Source organism: Kickxella alabastrina (genome assembly GCF_025024165.1).
Source record: "Kickxella alabastrina strain RSA 675 chromosome Unknown BX661scaffold_13, whole genome shotgun sequence".
Taxonomy (NCBI): domain Eukaryota; kingdom Fungi; phylum Kickxellomycota; class Kickxellomycetes; order Kickxellales; family Kickxellaceae; genus Kickxella; species Kickxella alabastrina.
In genome coordinates, this window is record NW_026251484.1 from 557552 (window position 1) to 577345 (window position 19794).

A 19794-nucleotide genomic window follows, 5' to 3' on the forward strand; every position below is an offset into this window, starting at 1 on the left:
GGACGGTAGCTGTCAATAGCCACTTGGCCGATTTCGCGCCTGTACACTTCCAGCATGCGGTTAAGTGTGCCCAGCTCCAAGAGCTCGCGCAGGCAGTCGTCGGGAACTCGCTGACCATTAGCTTTTTTGCGTACTCGTTGGTATCTCCTTGCCTTTTCCGCGGCGCTGGGCTCTGCTGGCTACTGTTTTATTGTTGTTGCTTTGGGCAATGTACCTCGCAGCTCTAAATTCTTGGCTGATTGTGAGCTGGCTGTCAGTATCATTATTGTCATAGCTTTTGTTGCTGGATTCAGGACTGAACGTGGGCGTTAAGTTAAATTGAACGCGCCTCTCGCGCGTTGGTGCGCCGTGTTACTCAATTGGGAATTGGTTTGTCGCACGGCCAATGCTTGGGGAATACTTGTGGGTATCCGTTGTCCCGGAAGAGGGCGTCCCGGAGGGCACTTTGATTTTAACAAAAGTAATTTTATGTCTGAAACTCAAAAGCAGAGCACCATGCGTCTCTGGAATTAGGTCGTTGGTTGCGCATGCTTAGACTGTGTTAGAAAATAAATAATCAATAAATGGGGTGAAAGTAAATAGTAATACATGACCGAAAAGAAAACAAAGAAAAAGAAAAAGAAAAATAAGTACTGTTTATGTTCTCATTTCGTAAAAAAACTGCTGCTGTTGCTGCTGCTTTGACATTTTTTCACAATTTTGTTTTCAATTCCTGTTGTTGATTCACGATTGATTACAAAGAACCTCCCTATTTTTATTGTCTGTGCATTAATCTTAGAACATGCAATACAATTTAATGCACACAATGTCGCCTTGTAACAGATATTAAAAAGCAATAAATCATGGACATATTTCCAGTTAAACAGATTGGCAACTAAATGCATTGCGGTGCACCAGTCATTATTAAAAATAATGAAACACAGAAAATCAAGACAAAGGCGAACATAGATGCAAATATTTATTTTAAAAAGTTGCTTGTAATACATTGGCAATTTAATTTGAGGACAATGTTTAAACATGCCTTAATTTTTTATTTTAACCTGAAGTCACATTGGCTGCAAATGCAGTGGATATTCCAAAATGGCGTGGGAATAGCCACACAATATTACCTGTGTGCATGTGGCAAGGCTTACTGAGCATAAAATATTTATTTAACGTTAGCTAGGGCTAGATTTAGGAATTACTAATTATATATAGTAAAAATCAAACAAAACAGCTAGCCAATATCAGCAAAATAAACTTAGACCCACTTTTTTAATTTCTTTTAATCGAATGACTAAGTTTCTTTATGTGGCTTGGAATTGCACGATGCCACCAAAGATAGCGCAATTGCAATTGTTGTTTTCGTTTTCATGGCCCAGTTCTTCTGGTATTTTTGTAAAGCCAATAGCAAACCAATTTACAAAAGTATGTATACTCTACCATTTTTATATAATTAATGTGGCTTTACTTTATTATTTCAAATACAAGGATACACCAATAAACAAAATATATTTTAAAATTGGAATATCTGGTGTGTCGTGCTCTATAAAAATGTGGGTCTAAATCGATATATTCAAGTCTTAAAAATTACTTACTAAACTGAAAAAGGGGGCAGCGCTGTGTGGGCAGCGTTGTAAACATCATGGTGTTCCTTGATGTCAGCCAGCAATAACAGAAATGTGTATAGTGGCCATGAGGGCAATCTTGATTCTTGAAAAGGGAAGATAGTGGCTTGAAATGTGTGTTGGGCACCACAGAATGAGATGGGATAAAATAGGATGAAGTAAACATTTTGAAAAAACCCGTGTTAAATTTTTTTTATAAAAACAGCAAAGACATTGTGCCAAACGCAAATTTCCTCTACACTGTATGTCTAATTCAATCTCAGTACTTTTTTACTTTTATCCTTTTCTTCCAACTAATGTTAACGCCACAAAGCCCCTCTTCCCCATTTTTTATATTGGTCGTGTTTTCCGCCGTCATTCTGGTATTGAATGATATTACAATAGAATCGCTAAAAAAAGTCGGTACAGCTTTCAATAAACTGGGCAGAAAAAAGCGGGTCACACTGCAGGCTCTTAAATTATATGCAAAAAAGTTGGAGTTGTCCAGAGTGAGCGATATGATTACAAACGGCTACTTCAGGATACCCAGCGAGAAATTAAAAAAGAGCGCCAATAATTTTAAACAGGATTCTGATACGAATACCAACGCATATCATAATGAGTGCGTTAAACTTTTGAAAACTTACATTAAAAAGTTTGATTCGCATACTGCAGGAAAAACGTGATTATAATTATTTTATTTAACAATAAATATTACAATTATATATATATCACTATTAACTATACTTTAATTTTAAATTCCTTGTATTAGAACAATGTATTTTTAAATTAATAGACATTTAGTCATGCAGTTTATTCCAGCTTTTAAAAAAATAATTCAAACAAAACTTTGCAAGCCTTTTTTATCTAACATATACATACCTTTGTGATTTAGGAGCTTATATTTTAAAATCACATCAAAAGTTTATTAAATATGTTATTTTTCTGTCTTGTTGCGACGCAAGCTTAGCTCGCGCCAGTTCAAACAAAAAAGACATTTTGTAATTAACATAATTAAATCTAAAACTGGTACACTTTAAACGTCTTGCTTTACAGTAAGTAAAATTTAAAGTGCTCGCATCTAATATAAATAAATTAAATAATTAGTATCCAATACTAATTAGTATTAGCCAAAGAGTAATCAGAGGACAACTATTAGGTTATTTAATAGTGCTTCAGCTTCATGCTGTTGTAGTATAGTGGTTAGTACTCCACGTTGTGGCCGTGGTGACCCTGGTTCGATTCCAGGCAACAGCACATTATTTTTTTTGCCTATTTATTAACTGTAATTGTGCTCACGTGGAACGAGTGAATAATAAAAGGCAGGCCATGCAATGATGACACGTGTTTGAATGAGGCGGAGTGCGTGAGCTTGCATTTTTATTTTTCACTTTTTTCTTCTTAATTTCATGTCTTTGTTATTTTTGTGCACTTTCGATTCAGTTTCATTTATTTTGTGAATTTTTACCTACTTTATTTTTTATACTTTTACAGACTCAACGGCAAACAATTCAAGGACATACAAATGGCGGCTGGAGTTAGATGTAAGCATGGCGGAGGACGTAAATTAGGGGGTGGTGGAATCGAGATGTCGAAGGAACGAGTGCGTGAAGGTGATGCACAGCAGAGCAGTAATTTACAAGGTGTACTAATTCTGTAATTTTTCTCTACACGTTTTTTTATTTTGTATATGTGGGTGTTATTTCGTGCATTTGGCATTGTTTTTAGCGTAAGTAGAAGCGGTTTTTGGCAAAGGCTTCATCAGAAACGGAGAGGGGGCTCAACATATATGGATTTTATGCATATGCATATATAAATTATTATTATTTACCAGTTGTACTCATATCAAACCCACTTAATTAATGTAGAATTGTCGCGTTGTCAGTATGCCTGGCCGCAGGGTTCCTGCTCTCTATCCTCTCCTGTGCATTGTACGGTAACTGGTGGCCACTCGTTGTGGTATTCACATATGCGCTGGCGCCGTTGCCCAATGCGGTGTTTGGGGGATACGTTTCTTCCGACCCCTTGGCGGACGTCAGCTCCTCCGTGGCTGATTTCGGACGATTTTTGACGTCTATTTTTGTGGTTTCTGGATTCGGATTGCCCTTGGTATTGGCGCACTCTGGTATTATTACCACAGCCGCTATGACGATGAGTGTGGTCGGTGGCGGGTTGGTTTATGGGACTATTGTTGCGTATTCGACCTTATTCCGCTCGCAGAATGAATTCTAGTTTAACTTTCCTATTTTTATTGCTTGTGTTAATCGGAATGTAGTTTTGTTTCTTCATGCTTGTTTCTTTTTAAAGTCGGATTTTGCAAGTTGATTCAGTGTTTTTTTAGAAAATACAAAAGGGCCCTCTTTAAAAAGTCGTATCACTGTTGTGCTATATTCATGCTCTATGTTCCCCAATTGAGTTTGAAAGAAAAAACGAGCATGTGCACGATTGAGTACAAACATGGCTGATCTCAATATCTCGGGTCAATAGTAATAGCCACATAAAGAAACATTTTCACGCAATGAAATAAGTATACAAAAATGATACAACCTTTCTACGTCGCATTTGTTGGAACGTAAACTTTTTTTTAGATGTAGATCTTTCCGAAAGGTTTTCAACATCCCAAGCTCTTCATTCTTTTTCAAACAAAAATTATGTGTTCTTGCAAAGACAAGGTAGACAATCCCTGGAAGGGGAAAGGTGCATGGTGCAGGGTCTCTCTGCGGTAACGCAAAAATAACAAAGCAAATATTTTTATGGTTCCGATACTCGGAAGAAAGGAAAACAGAAAATTTGAATCTAAAAATATAATTTTTCTTTGTAGACTAAAGCCCATTGAAAAAAGAAGAGGAAAAACAAAATTTTCCGCATTGCCAAGTCATGCTTGTTTTTCTTGGCTTTCGCATCATTTTGGCGGAAGCGACAAAATAAAAACTGGGATGCCAATACAAAAACAAGTTTTTGTCTATTAGGTGAAAATCCAATTTGTTTTTTTGTCTACAAAGCAAGTCACAAGGATTTTTCTCACTTTCCTTTTTACTTTGTAGAGTAGACAAATACTTTATTTTCACCTTCCGCTCCCTCCTTTTTCCCTGCTCATTTTCGCTTAGCACGCAAAAAAAATGAGATTGTGTACTTTGTGAGCGGATTTTCAGAAAATAAGTAAGAAAAAATAAATCGAATGTCGCTTGTCTTTTCCTTGGCTGCCAAAAAGTCTCCGCAAAGGAAAGTGAAAAATAAGAGAAGGAAATACAGTGGATATATTATTTTTATTGGCGTGGATGCTTTGCTGTCCTTTTTAGAAAGGAAAAACTTTAGAGACTTTGTGCATTTTACCTGCATTTTTGTGAGGAAAATAAAAAAAACCAGTACGAGAAGCAGGATAAAAAAATTGCATGGATTTTTCACTTATTTTATTTTCCCGTACTAATAAAATGCAATACAAAGCTAGGTATGGCTGAGAGGGTTGTTTCGATAATATTATAAAGGAAGATGAAAGCGCACCTGTCCTTTTTACTTTTTCTCTTTTATTCCTTCATTCCAGTCTCATCACTTTTACACACACACGCTCTCTTTTTAATACTCTGCATTTCATTTTTCATTTGCATTTTGCATTCATATCCTCATTTCATAGCCTTTCACAGCCTTTCAAAACCTCATTTATATACGCTTTTATAGAAACAACAATCTATAATAACAACTTGCTTTTTATATATATACACATATATTTTTACACATATCCTATTTATTGCATTTCCAAAAAGCATCCCTAAAAAGCTACTTTTTCACATCTTTTTTATATTAAGCCCCCAGCTACACTACTTTATATTTTAAAACTACAATGGCTGAATTCAACTACATGTACGCCAACCAGCCTCTGGGCAACTCCTCTATGTCTTCAATGGGCTACCCCAACAACATGATGGGCGGCGGCAACGCACCTCCAGGCTCCGACTCAATGTCCATGCTCAACCACTATGCACGCAGCCCCTTCACCAAGCAGCAACAGCAGCAGCAAGCAGCCGGTCCCGGCACTCAAGTCTTCTCCTCCTGTGTCCTCAATGACCCCAGCAGTTCTGTCTTCTGCTACGACGCGCACTCCAACATGGTCGTCGAGCACAACGTTCGCCAAATGATGGCCTCGGACTGCAGCCTGTTCATCGAGCACATCCAGGGATATAGCCTAGTGTACGTGCCCAACGGCAGCAGCATCGAGGCTGCTGCCGGCCAAGCCATGGCCCATCACGCGGAACATCTTCCGCGCGCAATGGCCGGCGGCAAAAACGGCTCACGCGGACATAATGCCGCAAACAACGGGCTTCCACGCGAGAAAACATCCAAGCCCTGCAACGCCTTCATCATGTACCGCAACCACAAGATCAACGAGCTGCGCGCGCTTATGCCCGAGATTAACCAGACGGATATTTCGCGTGAGGCAGGCAGCCGGTGGAAGACCGAGAGCGAGGACGTCAAGGAGTACTTCCGCGCTAAATATCGTGAGGAAAAGCAAAACTACGATGCAAAGAAGAGCAAGCGCACAAGGGCTGATACGTCGAGGTTTGGCGACGACTACACAGTGTTTGATGGATCGTCGCCCAGCCGCAAAAAGACAAAGAACAATCTCGGCCTTGGAATTGGCGGCAATGGGATGGGCGCCAAGCCGCGCGCTCACACCATGCCCAGCGGCAGCTACAGCGCCTCGCGGATGGGCAGCGGCGCAGATCTGCGCAAGCAGATGGCTGCGCGCAATGTGTCGTCAGGAGCCGCCATGAACTCCTCCTCGGCGTACCTCAATGACTCACCCTATGAGTCCCCCGAGCTGCACCGCGCCTACGCCGAGCTCGCCACGGGTATGTCTCAGCACCAAGGGCAGCAGCCGAGCACATCGTCAATGCAGACGCTGGTTTCGTCGCATTCGTCGTTTGTCAACGGTATGTCCAACGTGCAGATGTTCCCTGGGTCCGAGCACGACATGCATGGCTATGACCATGCTTCTGCTGCGCACATGATGCCTGAGCAGAACGATCTGACAAACTCCTTGGTCAATGCCGGCTTGGCTGCCGGTATCCAGATGATCTCGGGCGGCAATGGGGAGCAGGACGGTGGCGACATGGCTGCTGCCGCCTCTATGGCTGCTAACGTGGCTATGGCTGCTGGTGGATTCTACAGCACAGATATGGGCTCTGTCGAGCATAACAAGGCTGGCTTTGTCGGACAGTGGTCGGGCAATGACCAGCAGCAGCAACACGAGTACACGGGCATCAACCCGGCTGATACAACAAATACGGACTCTGTCGATGGTGTTTCTAGCGCTGCTCAGCAGATGCCATTGTCTGCTGCTGTTGTTGGCGGTGAAGCCATATAAAACGCTTCCCTTTTTTCGCAACCACCCCAAGCACTTAAGGTCTATAGGGCCTGTTTTTCGGAGTGCTTATAGGTGCGAAGAAACTCTCTGTACCATAGAATCCACTGTCATTTTTACGACTTTTATGTTTCATTTCATTTCTTTTTTTCATGACCGCTCCTTATTAGGTATGGACTCTGTGTCTTCAATTACCTCTTTTGGGCGGATGTTTCATTTATTTATTCTATTTCCTCTATTTCTTTCATTTCTCCTAATTAAATTACCATTAAACATTTAACTTTTGATTTGATCAAGCCACACTGAAGCAGTGATGATATTTCCCAGACCGGGATGTTGTGCAGCCAGCCAGTAACGTCCGCCCACGATAAAGTTCCTAAGCAGCGGCGTTTCTGTAGTTTGCCATTTCCTCTCTCAGCTCTTATTCTCACACAGTAATCTTCATTTTGGTTTTGTTCTTCTTTAGTTGTACTCGCTGTTAGCTTCCACCAAATTACACTTTTTTCCTTATATTACTTACCCATTCAAGATGGAGGGCAATCGCGATGAAGCCGAGCGGGCACTCAACATTGCACAAAGGAAATGGCAGGGCGGCGACGTGGCCGGAGCACTCCGACTGGCACGCAAGTCACATTCACTTTTCCCATCAGAAACAAGCAAAAGCCTCATAAGCCAATACTCTAATACCAACAGCAGCAACGGCAACGGCAACGGCAACGGCAACGGCAACGGCAACGGCAACGGCAACGGCAACGGCAACGGCAACGGCAACGGCAACGGCAACGGCAACGGCAATGCGGCAGCAGCATCAGCAGCAGGAGTGGCGTCCAATGATGTCAGGGCTGAAACTCTGCGTCAGCGCAAACCAGCTGCTTCCAAAGAAGAGGAGCCCAGTGCCGGCCGGGCATACACACAGGAGCAAGTGTTGGCAGTGAAAAAAGTGATGGCTGCCAAAAGCGACTATTACCGGGTACTAGGGTTGGCCGAGAGGTCAGCGACCGAAATTGAGATTAAGAAGGCTTATAGGAAATCAGCTCTGATCTTTCATCCCGACAAGAACACTGCGCCGGGCGCCGATGAGGCCTTCAAGCTGGTTGCACACGCCTTTAATATCCTGAGTGACAATAATAAGCGCACCCATTATGATCGGTTTGGCGATGGTGCTGGCGTTGGTGCCAGCGATAATGCCAACTCAATGGGTGGCGGGAGTGGTATGCAGCAGGGTGGGCGGCAGTATTACCGTCGCTCGGATGATGAGATTTCACCCGAAGATCTGTTCAACATGTTTTTCGGCGGCGGCGATCTGGGCCAGTTTGGCGTGCAATTCGGTCCCAACGTGCGATTCGCCCAGCGGACCAACCCCAGACACAGGCACCACCAGCACCAGCAGCAGCAGCAGCAAGCTAATGACGATGACAACGGGTTCATGCGTGCGTGCAGGCAGCTCCTACCGATCCTTCTTCTGGTGCTCCTTTTCTTCTCCTCGTCAATCATCCCTGCATTATTCGGTATAGTTTCGCCGCCAAACTTTGCGTTTGAGCAGACGCACCAACTCTCGAAACAGCGCCAGACCAACAGTCACAATGTGGTGTATTGGGTGAATCCACGCGAGTTTGCAGCGTACGAGAAGCAGTCGCAGCGGGATCTTTGGGGGTTCGAGAGGGATGTCGAGGCTGAGTATATTTCTCTGTTGCAGCGGAAGTGCCGAGCTGAAAGAGAAAACAAGAGGAATCAGGTTTACTTGGCCCAGGGATGGTTCGGTATGGGCGCCAATCCGGAGCGACTCAAGGCCGCTGAGGCTATTCAGTTACCTGCTTGTGATGAGTTGAGGAAGTTTAAATAGAAGGCGCTATTTGACTTGTTAGCTTTTTTTTTACACTTTTACACTTTTATTAATGTATGAATTTTATTTTTATTTTTATTTTGTTTGCCATTAACACGCTATTGCCGCTCAATTATATATTTGTGTGCGCTGCTCTTGCTCTTGCTAATTTTTTTATTTAATTGTACAAACAACCAAAGTCATGTCTGCCCTACAAAGCTTCATTTTCCTTTTAAAGGTCTGCTTTTTGTAATGTTTTATTTGGCCTTTTAAATTTATTTTTTTGTCTTCCTGCCGTTGCCTTTTTCTTGCAGCGTAAGAGTTGCAGCTGACGTTATTCGACGCATTGTTTTGCTTCTTAATTTTACACTTTTTATAATTATTTTTTTACTATTTATCTTTTTAATACTTCCTTTTTTCCATACTACTTAAAATTATTCATTTCTACTGCAATGAGTGGTATATACACAGCAGTACAATTGTTCAGCACAGCCGCCAGTATAGGAGTCATGTTGAGCAACGCCTTCATGATCATATACTCGGGCATGGTGTTCCCAAAGCTCAGCGCAGCAGCCTGCGCCACTAGCCAGTTCATATCCTTCACAATCGGACTGGTGCTCATGATAATGGGCCTTCCTGGACAAAAAGCAGGGTTAAATAGGTTTCCTGCGTTTAAGGACCCATTGACATCCATGCAAATCTTTGCCGCTTGGTTTGCATCCATGGGTGTGTTCCTCATTAGCGATCCTGTTTTCCAGAGTTCGAGGAATAATAACGATATCTCTCTTAGTGCTTCAGTTTATAAAATCATGTTTATATGTTCTATTATTTGCGGTGTAGCCTTTGTTGCTAATGTCGGAGGGTACATTTTGTACCCGAAACCGGTACCGGCAGCACCACCGCCAGCAGAAGCTGCAGCACCACCGCCAGCATAAGCTGCAGCACCACCGCCAGCATAAGCTGCAGCACCACCGCCAGCATAAGCTGCAGCACCATAACCAGCTTGATGGTGATACTATAATACAAAACATATTTTTCGTCTTATATTTGTTTCATGTCTTGTGTAGTCATAGCGCTCTTTTTATATTAATAAATCTGTAATTCAAGACTCATCCAAATCGCGCATGAAAACTGGAGGCTGACGCCTGTTAACAAAACTATCACTTAAGGAGGACTGCGACAGTGTCTGCGACAGTGTTTCTGGTAGCCTGTACGCAGCCGGCAAAACAGAAGTGTCGCTCACCACGTTGTATCCGTCATTCCCGCTGTCAGTATACTGCATCTGGTTCGGCAGAATGCCTGCAACCGATTGACGGTGGCTCCTTGGAGCCGGTGGGAATGGGATTGGTGCCGACGGGTTATACTGCGGGAAGTCGTGGTCAAATTCTAGCTGGTTGCTCAGTCGTTTGTTCTTCCTGCGATTATAGTAGAAGAACAGCACCACTGCAATTACAATGACCACGAACGCTACGACGCCGATGACGATGCCGGCTATGGCGCCGCCGGACAATTTGCGCGAGGATTTAGTGCTCTGCTGGCTGCTGTTACTGCCATCAGAGCTGTTGCTGGTTGTGGTTTGGAGGCTATCGTTTGTGCGTGACCTATCTTCAGTAGTGCTTCTCGTGGTGGCTGAGTCTATAGCAGAAGTACGCGTGTCGGTTTCCTCCACAGTCGTCAGCTCAGTGGGCTGAGAGTCTGTATTATCCGTTTCGGTGCCCGTGTCGGTTGTTGGTGAAGTAGAGGCATCCTCTTCCTGGGTCTCCGTGGTAGTGGTATCAATTGTTTCAGTGGCTTCAATAGTCTCTGTGGTATCGCTGGTCTGGTCGAGCAAAGTAGCTGTAGTGGGTGTAGTCTCCCCTTCAGCGTCATCTGTGGTTGATAGAGTAGTCGGGAATTGATCCGTCTCTTGCGTCTGCATTGTCTTGCTGGGGGTCAGCTCGCCAGTGACGCTGCCGGTATCCGATTCCTTTGATGAAAAAGCCAGAGTGATAACCGGCAGCGTGATGATAGGACGAATATTGCCATTGCTGTCCCTGAAGGTAGTTGGCAAGGCCGAGTTGCCGAGCTGTTGCGTCCAGGTAATGGTAAGCTGTCTGGGCTGCTTACGAAGAGACGCATCCTTGGCATTGTCAGTAGCAAGTGCCTCTGCTGCTCCCATGGCGGTCAGGCATATGGCCAGAAGCAAAACAAGTTGCGCTGCAATTGTGAACCGTCTGCGGATAGCAACCATTTGCCAAACGATAAAGCCAACTGCAATTTTAATTAATGATAAAACAAGCAAAGAAATACTAAAATAAAAAACTAAGACCAGTGTTTTTAAAAAAAAGACAAATGAAGGTGTGAAAAAAAGTTTTCGTGCAAAAAAATGATTGAAAAAAGTTTTCTTGAAACAAGCCGGTACCGCTCTGCTGGCAAGCAACCACTCATAAAATGAAAATATTAAGGTATAAATTTTAACGATTTGAGCGGAACATTCCTAATTAAGGACACCATATTTACATTCGGATTGGTGAGTGTAAATATTTTATAGGACTGGTATTTGATTCGTCGCCCACAGTCAAAAAAGTGAGGTGTGGCCAATTGCTTAGCTGGATTCAATATTTCATTTATGACCAATTAAAATTTTCTTACTATCACATGAGTTTTACTTACACCTCTTCAAGTGGGGGTCGTGCACCTATTACATTTATACTATCAGGATCTATAAATACGACAAAATTACTAGTCATTATAAGCCGCGCTTCTAATGTAATACAAATTAGTTCTCAAAATGTAACTGTAAAATAATTACACTTAAGAATAATTAACAACACTAGTTCAGCCATTCGACCAATGTATTTTCAGTTTAAAAATGCAAATGCAAAGCACTCGACTAGTGTTGGAAATAGTTGGCTTACAATTTTATTAAACTTTAATAATATTTGCAATACAATGTTATTCTTCACTATAAATAAAATACTTGTTTATTATGGTTGAGTTCATTCAGTAACCCCTTCTGCTCTTCTACAACGGCGGCGCTTATTTTTACAATCATTGCTAACAGTTTGCTCTTTCATAGCACCCAGCACATTGGATGCAGAGGCAGAGGCAGCAACGGAAGCTGATTCAATGCCTTTTCAACACTGGAAGAGCCGGGAATATAAAGTGCAGGGCCTGGTATCACGTACTTAGTAGCATCGTCTTTATCCATATCGAAGAGAATACTCGGCTCATCCTGCTTGTAAATTCCCGGAATAGCATAGCCGTCAGGTTCAGCGGTTCCAGAACCAGAAACGGTGATATGGGCACAATTAATGAAATATTGAGCTCCCTTTTTCTGGCCCGCTTCGTACTCGTACATGGCTTCTTGCAGCCCAATAACCTCCGTGCGCAGCAAATAGTCACCAGGGAGAATATCCTTAGGAATGGTAATGTTCATAAAACCCACAGAGAAACGAATCTTGTTGACACACCATGAACCGGAGCTGTACCCGTCTTCAAAAATCTTGAACCACACGTCGCCCTTACCACCAGACTCCAAGGATGCCATGTATGCAAAGCAAGGCCCTTGGTGGCTCTTATCGATGGCCATGTTGAATTTTCCATCAGCTTCTTCCTCAGTATCGTAGTTTCTAAACTCTGCTCTAATTTCAGAGCCAGCTTCAACGGGGCAGAGGTCAGCGTCTTTGCTAGAGCCAGGGAAACCACATGTCATATCGTCGGACGCGGGGTCCTTGACTCCACTAGTTTTGTCAGGGCCATGGTAGGGCTCAATACACTGGCCAACCTCTGTTTGCTTGCCATCAATAGTAAGGGTGCGCAGGAATGTGTGCGCGCTGGCCATTGACGCCAGGCTGGAAACAAGCACAAGAGCAGATGCAAAACCGAGTTTGAATTTCATTGCAGTGAAATAGTAGGACTTGGAAATTCAACTTGTTAGAATGAATAATACGTACTAAGTAGGTCCTGCCAACTAAATAAATATTATAACGAGGAGTATGTGAGGCAAATAAGTTGAGGATGAGTGCAGAATACAATAAAATAATAAGAATAAATACTAGTTATTTAGAATGAATAAACTGGAATAGTAATAACAAGCAATGAAAATAATATACAGCATTAACAAACTGTCGGCACTTGACCAGTTTAAATATTTAGTAGCTTTCCTCGTCTGTCCATTCTTTTTCTAGCTGTATATATGTACATACTTTCATTCATTCCTTCATTTTTGTCTAGCGTTGAGCATGCTTTGCACAGTCCATGTCTTATTAATAAGGAGCTGCTGAAAGCATGAGCACTCGCTAATTTCTTCTTAATTACCCTTTTGTTTTACATAATTAAATGACATGCGTGCGTAATGAAGCTAGGTTTTCTACGCACTATTATTAGTGTGTCTTGCATGAAGCCAAAATGCCAAGCATTAACACGTTAAAATGGCCACCTCGTTTTAGTTTAAAATAAATGTAAAAGCCACCCTCATGATGTACAAAGCGACAAAAGCAACTCCATAGAAAAATGACAACTTTCAAATTTGAAATGTAAACTGAGAATCTGCTGACCAAAAATAAAAAATGAGTGGTTTGAAAGCGAGGTCTGTTATTTGGCAATAGATTGCGTGCAAAAAATATGTACATATACATATTGGTTGACAAACAAAAATTTCCACCATATACAACAAAGGACAGCGCAGTTAATACTCTATTGGTAATCAATGGAAAAATGAGGCAATATATGGACTGCTAATTTAAAAATAATATACCCTCATTAATCACTAGTGTTTCACAATTGGTGGAATAGAGTAAAAAATAAAAAAATAAAAAAGTAATACATGTGATAATATTTTTATCAGCATTTGCACAAAAATTTCCACTAGTGACTCCCGCCTCACACCAACAGTTAAGCCATCAGAAGAGGTAAGAATATTGGGCAGTGGCAAGCAGGGTAATTGAGTTGTAGAGCAGTATGTTTTAGAGAAGTCTGTCCAGGTGCCAACAGTTATTTTGCCCGTCTTGCAATAGGATGTGCCGCTGCAGTATGCGAGTCTTGGCTGCAAGAAATGACAGGAAGGTGTCTCGTCAGCTAACCGCTTGTGCAATGTGGACGATGTAGTGTACTTGCAGTTTGTAGAGAAGTAGTGGTACGTTTGCTCTCGCTGAAAAATACGTGATGACCAGCAGGATTTGTGCAAGTGTACGCCAGCATTTAATACTTTTTAGTTTGGGACTTATCTGCTTGTTCCACTTGTACGAGTACTGGACATTGTGTTAGTCAAGGAGGGTCCAGGCCAGGGTCATGTGAGAGCGAGTGCGTATGTAGCCTGTGTGAGGGTGGCTACAGGCATGATGACAACGACAGCAGCTATGACCATAATCTCGCCTGTTGCCCAGAAAAACAAGCAATTGTCCGTGCAGCCGGCAACCACGAATTTGCGTTTGTTTCAATCGGGCGCGTGTAGAAAAATGACTGCTGCAAACGAAATGGACAACTTATCAACGGTGTTCAGTTATTATTTGTCCTTGTATGCCGTGATATGTTATGCACTGCTGAGGCTGGATCTGACCTCATCTGTCTAAACCCTCTTTGCCATGATACCTGGCTTAAAACTTATTTTGCGTAATATACTGAAAAAAGTCTGAGCGTCTTTAAATTCAGTTTTAGGCTGCCTGGTAGTAATAAATATACATAGTGTACTCGAAGTATTTACGGCCAACATTGATAAGCGTAACAGCTGGTGTTTCAAAAGTGGACTTCTGCTGTCGTTTGTAAACTTTTGTCGCTTTGCATAACTATTGCAACATTCCTGTTGAAATTTAAGAGTCCTGTGAATGTGAATCGATAAATACTATGCGTAAATATGTATTAAATATAAGTATTTGTAGTGAAGAGGTGAGAAAGTACAACTATATAATGTGTGTCATTGTGTAACTATTAATTGAGTGTTCGTCTGGCTAAGCAGCTAAAATTAGTTAGTCAGTTGCTTACTATCAATTAATAGTTTCAAATTGGCAAATGCAAAAAATAAGAAAATTCAAGTAGAAAACATTGTTTTTGAACTGTATTATATGACTTGTTTTCGCATAGTTATATATATTGTAGAAAATGTATTGAAAATAAAATAATCATCTGCGGCGGCGCTTCTTTTTGCAATCACGGGGTTTACTAGTGCTACTAGAGATTTCACTGTTTTCAACACTTGACGAGCTGGGCTCATTATGTTCTACAGCTTTAGCATTATTAGTGGCAGACGTATTTTGGTCAACGGCTTTTTCAGCACTGGAAGAGCCGGGAACATAAAGCGGGGGACCTGGTGTCACGTACTTAGTAGCATCATCTTTATCCAGATCAAAGAGAATACTCGGCTCATCCTGCTTGTAAATTCCCGGAATAGCATAGCCGTCAGGTTCAGCGGTTCCAGAACCAGAAACGGTGATATGGGCACAATTAATGAAATATTGAGCTCCCTTTTTCTGGCCCGCTTCGTACTCGTACATGGCTTCTTGCAGCCCAATAACCTCCGTGCGCAGCAAATAGTCGCCAGGGAGAATATCCTTAGGAATGGTAATGTTCATAAAACCCATAGAGAAACGAATCTTGTTGACACACCATGAACCGGAGCTGTACCCGTCTTCAAAAATCTTGAACCACACGTCGCCCTTGCCACCAGACTCCAAGGGTGCCATGTATGCAAAGCAAGGTCCTTGGTGGCTCTCATCGATGGCCATGTTGAATTTTCCATCAGCTTCTTCCTCAGTATCGTAGTTTCTAAACTCTGCTCTAATTTCAGAGCCAGCTTCAACGGGGCAGAGGTCAGCGTCTTTGCTAGAGCCAGGGAAACCACATGTCATATCGTCGGACGCGGGGTCCTTGACTCCACTAGTTTTGTCAGGGCCATGGTAGGGCTCAATACACTGGCCAACCTCTGTTTGCTTGCCATCAATAGTAAGGGTGCGCAGGAATGTGTGCGCGCTGGCCATTGACGCCAGGCTGGAAACAAGCACAAGAGCAGATGCAAAACCGAGTTTGAATTTCATTGCAGTGAAATAGTAGGACTTGGAAATTCAATTTGTTAGAATGAATAATACGTACTAAGTAGGTCCTGCCAACTAAATAAATATTATAACGAGAAGTATGTGGCACAAATAAGTTGAGGATGGGTGTAGAATAATAAAATAATAAAAATTGGAGGGCGGAGATTGCAATTGCAATTTTATTTTATTTTATTACAAAAATGTGTCGGCAGTTAACCATTTTAAACAATTAATGTCCTCGTCCACCCATCCATCCATCTACACCTTCGTTTATTTACTCGTCCATCCAACAAAGTATAATTTTTTTAAAATTTGCTTTATTAAATGACAGTTGTTAACATGCGTACATACAAAGCTCATTTTATAAAAAAAGTACTCCTTATCGCTTTTATACAATTAACTGTCATGAGAGCGTGCCAAAAGCACATTGTTTTGCGAAAATAAAAGGAATTTATTTTTGTTATATTTTTAAATTATTGTAAAAAAACACTCCCAACAGTTAGATAAAAAAATGGCGCTAGAAAAAAAATGACTATGGTTAAAATTTTATTATTTATTTAGCAGCAAATTGCTGGCAAATTGTGTACACGTATACATATTATTCAATGTGCATCTTTTAAAACCTAATTGTCACATTTTATCAATTCTATCTTTTACAGAGTTTATGTTTTATAACAGCATTTTTCACAATTACAATACACAAACAAGGGAATAGCGACAAGGGCAAAAATTGTTGCTGCGCATGTGTTATCAAAAATATTTTGCGCAGGGTTTGTGCTTGCAAACACAATATATTTGTTGTAAAGCCAATTGTGTTGGCAAATAAATATTTGCAATGCTATTACAGTATATATATCAAACATAACAAGCTAAAGCATAAGTTGCCACTGCTTTGTTTTTGTTTTTTGTTTGAGAACTCCACAGGGGGGGAGGGATTCAGGGTAGCGACCCAGGATGAGACCCGGGATGAGACCCGCAGACACATAGACGCATCACACTGATGTAGGGTGTCACCCGACGCCCTGAACCAATCACATCGATTGCAAAGCCACGTGGCGTTCATGATTGAACCTGTTTTTGCCAGATCTTGATGATACTAGAAATTGATGCAATTTCAAGGTGTATCAAAATAGCATTTGTTTTGCTATTGCTGGTTCTTTTAATATTTTTGTACATTTGTGCGGCACAGCAGATGTCGCGCGCTTATCATAGTTTGCCTTTGGTATATACTTTTTTATTATAACAGTGTTTACTGGTAGCTGTCTGTCTTGTTGCAAATCTGGCCAAATAGGGGTCAGTAAAAAAACAAGACAGACAGCTAACAGGGTAAGGTATAAATAAATTTTCAACCTGTAAACAGAGTAAAAAATATTATATTTTTAAGCACTCTACAAAAAACTCGATTTTGCATAAATTATATTTTATTTGAACAAGAAAAAGATTTGGTGTTCGCAGTGGCTTTCAATGATATCCACTCAAAAACAGATGGTTAATGATTATAACTTCAATCATTTTTTACACATCGGTTGCTGCAAGTTATAAACCTCTTATTATTTAAATGAATATACGTATTCATACAATAGGGGCTCGCTAATCATCTACGGCGACGGGGCTTCTTGTTACAATCATGGGGTTTACCACTGCTGCTAGATTTCCCCACCTTTTCAACACTTTACGGGCTGGACTCATCATTAAGTTCTACAGATTTAGCATTATTAGTGGCAGAAGTATTATGGTCAACGGCTTTTTCAGCACTGTAAGAGCCGAGAATATAAAGTGCGGGGCCTGGTGTCACGTACTTAGTAGCATCGTTTTTATCTAAATAAAAACACAGCTTTGCCGCTCGCCTTGTAAATTCCCAGAATAGTTTAGCCTTGAGGTACAGCGGTTCCAGAACCAGAAACAGTAAGATGAGCACAATTAACAAAATATTGAGCGCCCTTTTTCCACCTTTGGTATACTGGACCTCAGTATCCTGTAGATCAGTAATTTCAGTGCGCAGCAAATAGTCGCTAGGCAGGATGTCTTCAGGAATGGTGATTTAAAGCTTTCCTCTTGCCTTGCAAATCTTGTTGACGCACCATAGACCAGAGCTGTACCCGTCTTCAAAGATTTTAAACCACACGTCACCCTTGCCATTAGATTCCAAGGGCGCCATAAATACAAAGCACGGGCCTTGGTGGCTTTCTTCAATGGCCATATTCTCTGGAGCATCAACCTCATCCTCATCATAGTTTCTAAACAACTCTTATTTTAGAACCAGCTTTAACGGGGCAGAGGTCGGCGTCTTTACTTGAGCCGGGAATACTGCAGGTTATATCGTCGGACGCAGAGTCCTTGACTCCACTAGTTTTGTCAGGGCCATGGTAGGGCTCAATACACTGGCCAACCTCTGTTTGCTTGCCATCAATAGTAAGGGTGCGCAGGAATGTGTGCGCGCTGGTCATTGACGTCAGGCTGGAAACAAGCACAAGAGCAGATGCAAAACCGAGTTTGAATTTCATTGTAGTGAAATGGTAGGACTTGGAGCTTCGCCTTGTTAGAATAAATAATACATACTAAGTAGGTCCTGCCAACTTAATAAGTATTATAACGAGGGGCATGTGGCATGACAGAAGTGAGGATGAGTGCAGAATACAATAAAATAATAATAATAAAAACTTTTAGAATATAAAAATAAAATAAAATAAAAGCGAATGAGGGTTGAAAATTAAAAAATATTTTTAAACTGTATTGGTAGACGTTTAATTTAAATATATAGCTGCAAGCTCTGTCCATTTTTATAAAACAATTTATATAATCATCCTAATATAAATTCATTCAATAATATGTACATGCTGATAACTTTTCTGCTGTTGTGATTTGGGGAGAGCATTAGCCGTCTAGTGTTAAAGGTGACGTGATTTGAGTGGAGCACTAGTTGCCTAGTGTTAAAAGCATGCTTGGGTTTTGTTATAGTTTTTATTATCAAAGGAGTCAAAAGTAGAACTAGGGCTGGTCTCATCTTATATATGTATCTCGCTCCCTTTGTTGTACATTTCGCCAGTTGTGCACTCTGTTGGTGAGAACTGGTTCTTCTACAGACAGACTGGTGTCTTGGCAAGTCAATGTTATGGTCTTTGCACATGCGCATTTATGCGTGTACGTTGTAAAATAGGAGGCATATCAGGGCATCAGTATTATGTCCCCTGATTTGATCCTGCATGGTACCATCTATGCTCTGTCAATCGGCATGTTGATGGAAACTCATTTCACGGCTCTCAACCTCAACATCCACTTTTATATCCTTGGGCTGCTCAACGCTGCTTATTTAGCAGCAGATGCTACACGTGTGCATATATAAAGGCAGAATATACAAAGACAAAAACGCTACATTCATACAATTGTTTGTCACAAGACCAATAAGGAATAGATACTTTGTATTTGGCTCACCCCTTTCCACTTTGTAAAGAAAAGTAAAAAGGCCAAACCTTAGTGTCTCAAAGCAACAAATAATTTTTTTTTAAATTATTGCAATAAAATACACTCGACAGTAGAAAAAATGAAAAAGGTGCCAGATATAAAAAAATGTCAAGTTTTATTATTGTAAATTTATGTTTTTAATTTACCAGGCCTAAAGTATAAAAATTGAGGTTTGATACTCAGGCTGCTAATTTGAGCTTAAATTGAAGATATGTAAACCACATTCTTTGCAAATATTCTAGTCATTCGACATGCATTTTTAGCAATGTGCAGTAATTATTGGTTGATGAACATCAACTGATTAACCAGTCCTGGCTACTTCAGCCAAACATACAATCATCAATGGCACACAGTGACCAAACAAAGTAATATGTTCATCTTTTTCCAGTGCATAGCACTTATATATTCAATACACTTTTTATACATATTATTTTATCTTGACATGTTCACAGAACGTCTCTCCCAGAATTCAATAGTAATACAGGGAACGTGGTGTATTCTTTTTAATAGTAAAAGCAAAAAAAATGTTAAGAAAATTTTCTGTTATTTTAGTGGTCA

At 41.1% G+C, this 19794-nt stretch overlaps 10 protein-coding genes and 1 non-coding gene across 11 annotated transcripts; 6 read left to right on the forward strand and 5 right to left on the reverse strand.

Annotated features, from left to right (window-relative positions):
- Positions 1–179: 179 nt before the first annotated feature.
- On the reverse strand, positions 180–470 carry BX661DRAFT_183601 (uncharacterized protein; the record flags this gene model as incomplete). Its single annotated transcript, XM_051536269.1, has 2 exons — positions 180–295; positions 356–470. Coding segments are annotated over 2 exons (231 nt in total), but the record flags the coding sequence as incomplete, so codon positions are not given.
- A 2301-nt stretch (positions 471–2771) lies between these two features.
- On the forward strand, positions 2772–2843 carry BX661DRAFT_t70. The gene has a single exon. It is a non-coding gene; the product is annotated as a tRNA-His (tRNA).
- Positions 2844–3111: 268 nt separating this feature from the next.
- BX661DRAFT_194019 (vacuolar protein sorting 55) lies at positions 3112–3818 on the forward strand (the record flags this gene model as incomplete). The annotated part of the gene is made up of 3 exons (XM_051537840.1): positions 3112–3130; position 3315; positions 3455–3818. 3 exons carry the CDS (start codon positions 3112–3114, stop codon positions 3816–3818), a joined length of 384 nt encoding a protein of 127 aa, XP_051391339.1.
- A 1176-nt stretch (positions 3819–4994) lies between these two features.
- Positions 4995–5343, forward strand: BX661DRAFT_31132 (uncharacterized protein). Its single transcript, XM_051539055.1, has one exon. The coding sequence runs from the start codon at positions 5076–5078 to the stop codon at positions 5259–5261; it is 186 nt and encodes a 61-aa protein (XP_051391340.1). The 5' UTR covers positions 4995–5075; the 3' UTR covers positions 5262–5343.
- An 81-nt stretch (positions 5344–5424) lies between these two features.
- Positions 5425–6948, forward strand: BX661DRAFT_171513 (uncharacterized protein; the record flags this gene model as incomplete). Its single annotated transcript, XM_051533710.1, has 1 exon — positions 5425–6948. The coding sequence occupies one exon, from the start codon at positions 5425–5427 to the stop codon at positions 6946–6948; it is 1524 nt and encodes a 507-aa protein (XP_051391341.1).
- A 264-nt stretch (positions 6949–7212) lies between these two features.
- On the forward strand, positions 7213–8866 carry BX661DRAFT_183606 (uncharacterized protein). The gene is made up of 2 exons (XM_051536270.1): positions 7213–7658; positions 7731–8866. Exons 1-2 carry the CDS (start codon positions 7475–7477, stop codon positions 8786–8788), a joined length of 1242 nt encoding a protein of 413 aa, XP_051391342.1. The 5' UTR covers positions 7213–7474; the 3' UTR covers positions 8789–8866.
- Positions 8867–9067: 201 nt separating this feature from the next.
- BX661DRAFT_183607 (uncharacterized protein) lies at positions 9068–9762 on the forward strand. The gene has a single exon (XM_051536271.1). It carries the CDS (start codon positions 9220–9222, stop codon positions 9700–9702), a length of 483 nt encoding a protein of 160 aa, XP_051391343.1. The 5' UTR covers positions 9068–9219; the 3' UTR covers positions 9703–9762.
- Positions 9763–9845: 83 nt separating this feature from the next.
- Positions 9846–11146, reverse strand: BX661DRAFT_183609 (uncharacterized protein). The gene has a single exon (XM_051536272.1). The coding sequence runs from the start codon at positions 10995–10997 to the stop codon at positions 9870–9872; it is 1128 nt and encodes a 375-aa protein (XP_051391344.1). The 5' UTR covers positions 10998–11146; the 3' UTR covers positions 9846–9869.
- Positions 11147–11891: 745 nt separating this feature from the next.
- BX661DRAFT_129981 (glycoside hydrolase) lies at positions 11892–12608 on the reverse strand (the record flags this gene model as incomplete). The annotated part of the gene is made up of 1 exon (XM_051532539.1): positions 11892–12608. A coding segment is annotated over one exon (717 nt), but the record flags the coding sequence as incomplete, so codon positions are not given.
- A 1984-nt stretch (positions 12609–14592) lies between these two features.
- On the reverse strand, positions 14593–15979 carry BX661DRAFT_31157 (glycosyl hydrolase family 61-domain-containing protein). The gene has a single exon (XM_051539056.1). The coding sequence runs from the start codon at positions 15775–15777 to the stop codon at positions 14866–14868; it is 912 nt and encodes a 303-aa protein (XP_051391346.1). The 5' UTR covers positions 15778–15979; the 3' UTR covers positions 14593–14865.
- A 1293-nt stretch (positions 15980–17272) lies between these two features.
- Positions 17273–18278, reverse strand: BX661DRAFT_205857 (uncharacterized protein; the record flags this gene model as incomplete). Its single annotated transcript, XM_051538603.1, has 2 exons — positions 17273–17559; positions 18068–18278. 2 exons carry the CDS (start codon positions 18276–18278, stop codon positions 17447–17449), a joined length of 324 nt encoding a protein of 107 aa, XP_051391347.1. The 3' UTR covers positions 17273–17446.
- Between the last annotated feature and the right edge of the window lie 1516 nt (positions 18279–19794).

Excerpts from the sequence above, each read along its gene's own strand:
- BX661DRAFT_183607 (XM_051536271.1), top strand. The coding sequence starts at position 9,220 with ATGAGTGGTATATACACAGCAGTACAATTGTTCAGCACAGCCGCCAGT.
- BX661DRAFT_183609 (XM_051536272.1), bottom strand. The coding sequence starts at position 10,997 with ATGGTTGCTATCCGCAGACGGTTCACAATTGCAGCGCAACTTGTTTTG.
- BX661DRAFT_183606 (XM_051536270.1), top strand. The coding sequence starts at position 7,475 with ATGGAGGGCAATCGCGATGAAGCCGAGCGGGCACTCAACATTGCACAA. Across the intron at positions 7,659-7,730 it reads CAGCAACGGCAACGGCAACG|GCAACGGCAATGCGGCAGCA; the intron begins GCAACGGCAACG and ends GCAACGGCAACG.
- BX661DRAFT_31157 (XM_051539056.1), bottom strand. The coding sequence starts at position 15,777 with ATGAAATTCAAACTCGGTTTTGCATCTGCTCTTGTGCTTGTTTCCAGC.
- BX661DRAFT_31132 (XM_051539055.1), top strand. The coding sequence starts at position 5,076 with ATGAAAGCGCACCTGTCCTTTTTACTTTTTCTCTTTTATTCCTTCATT.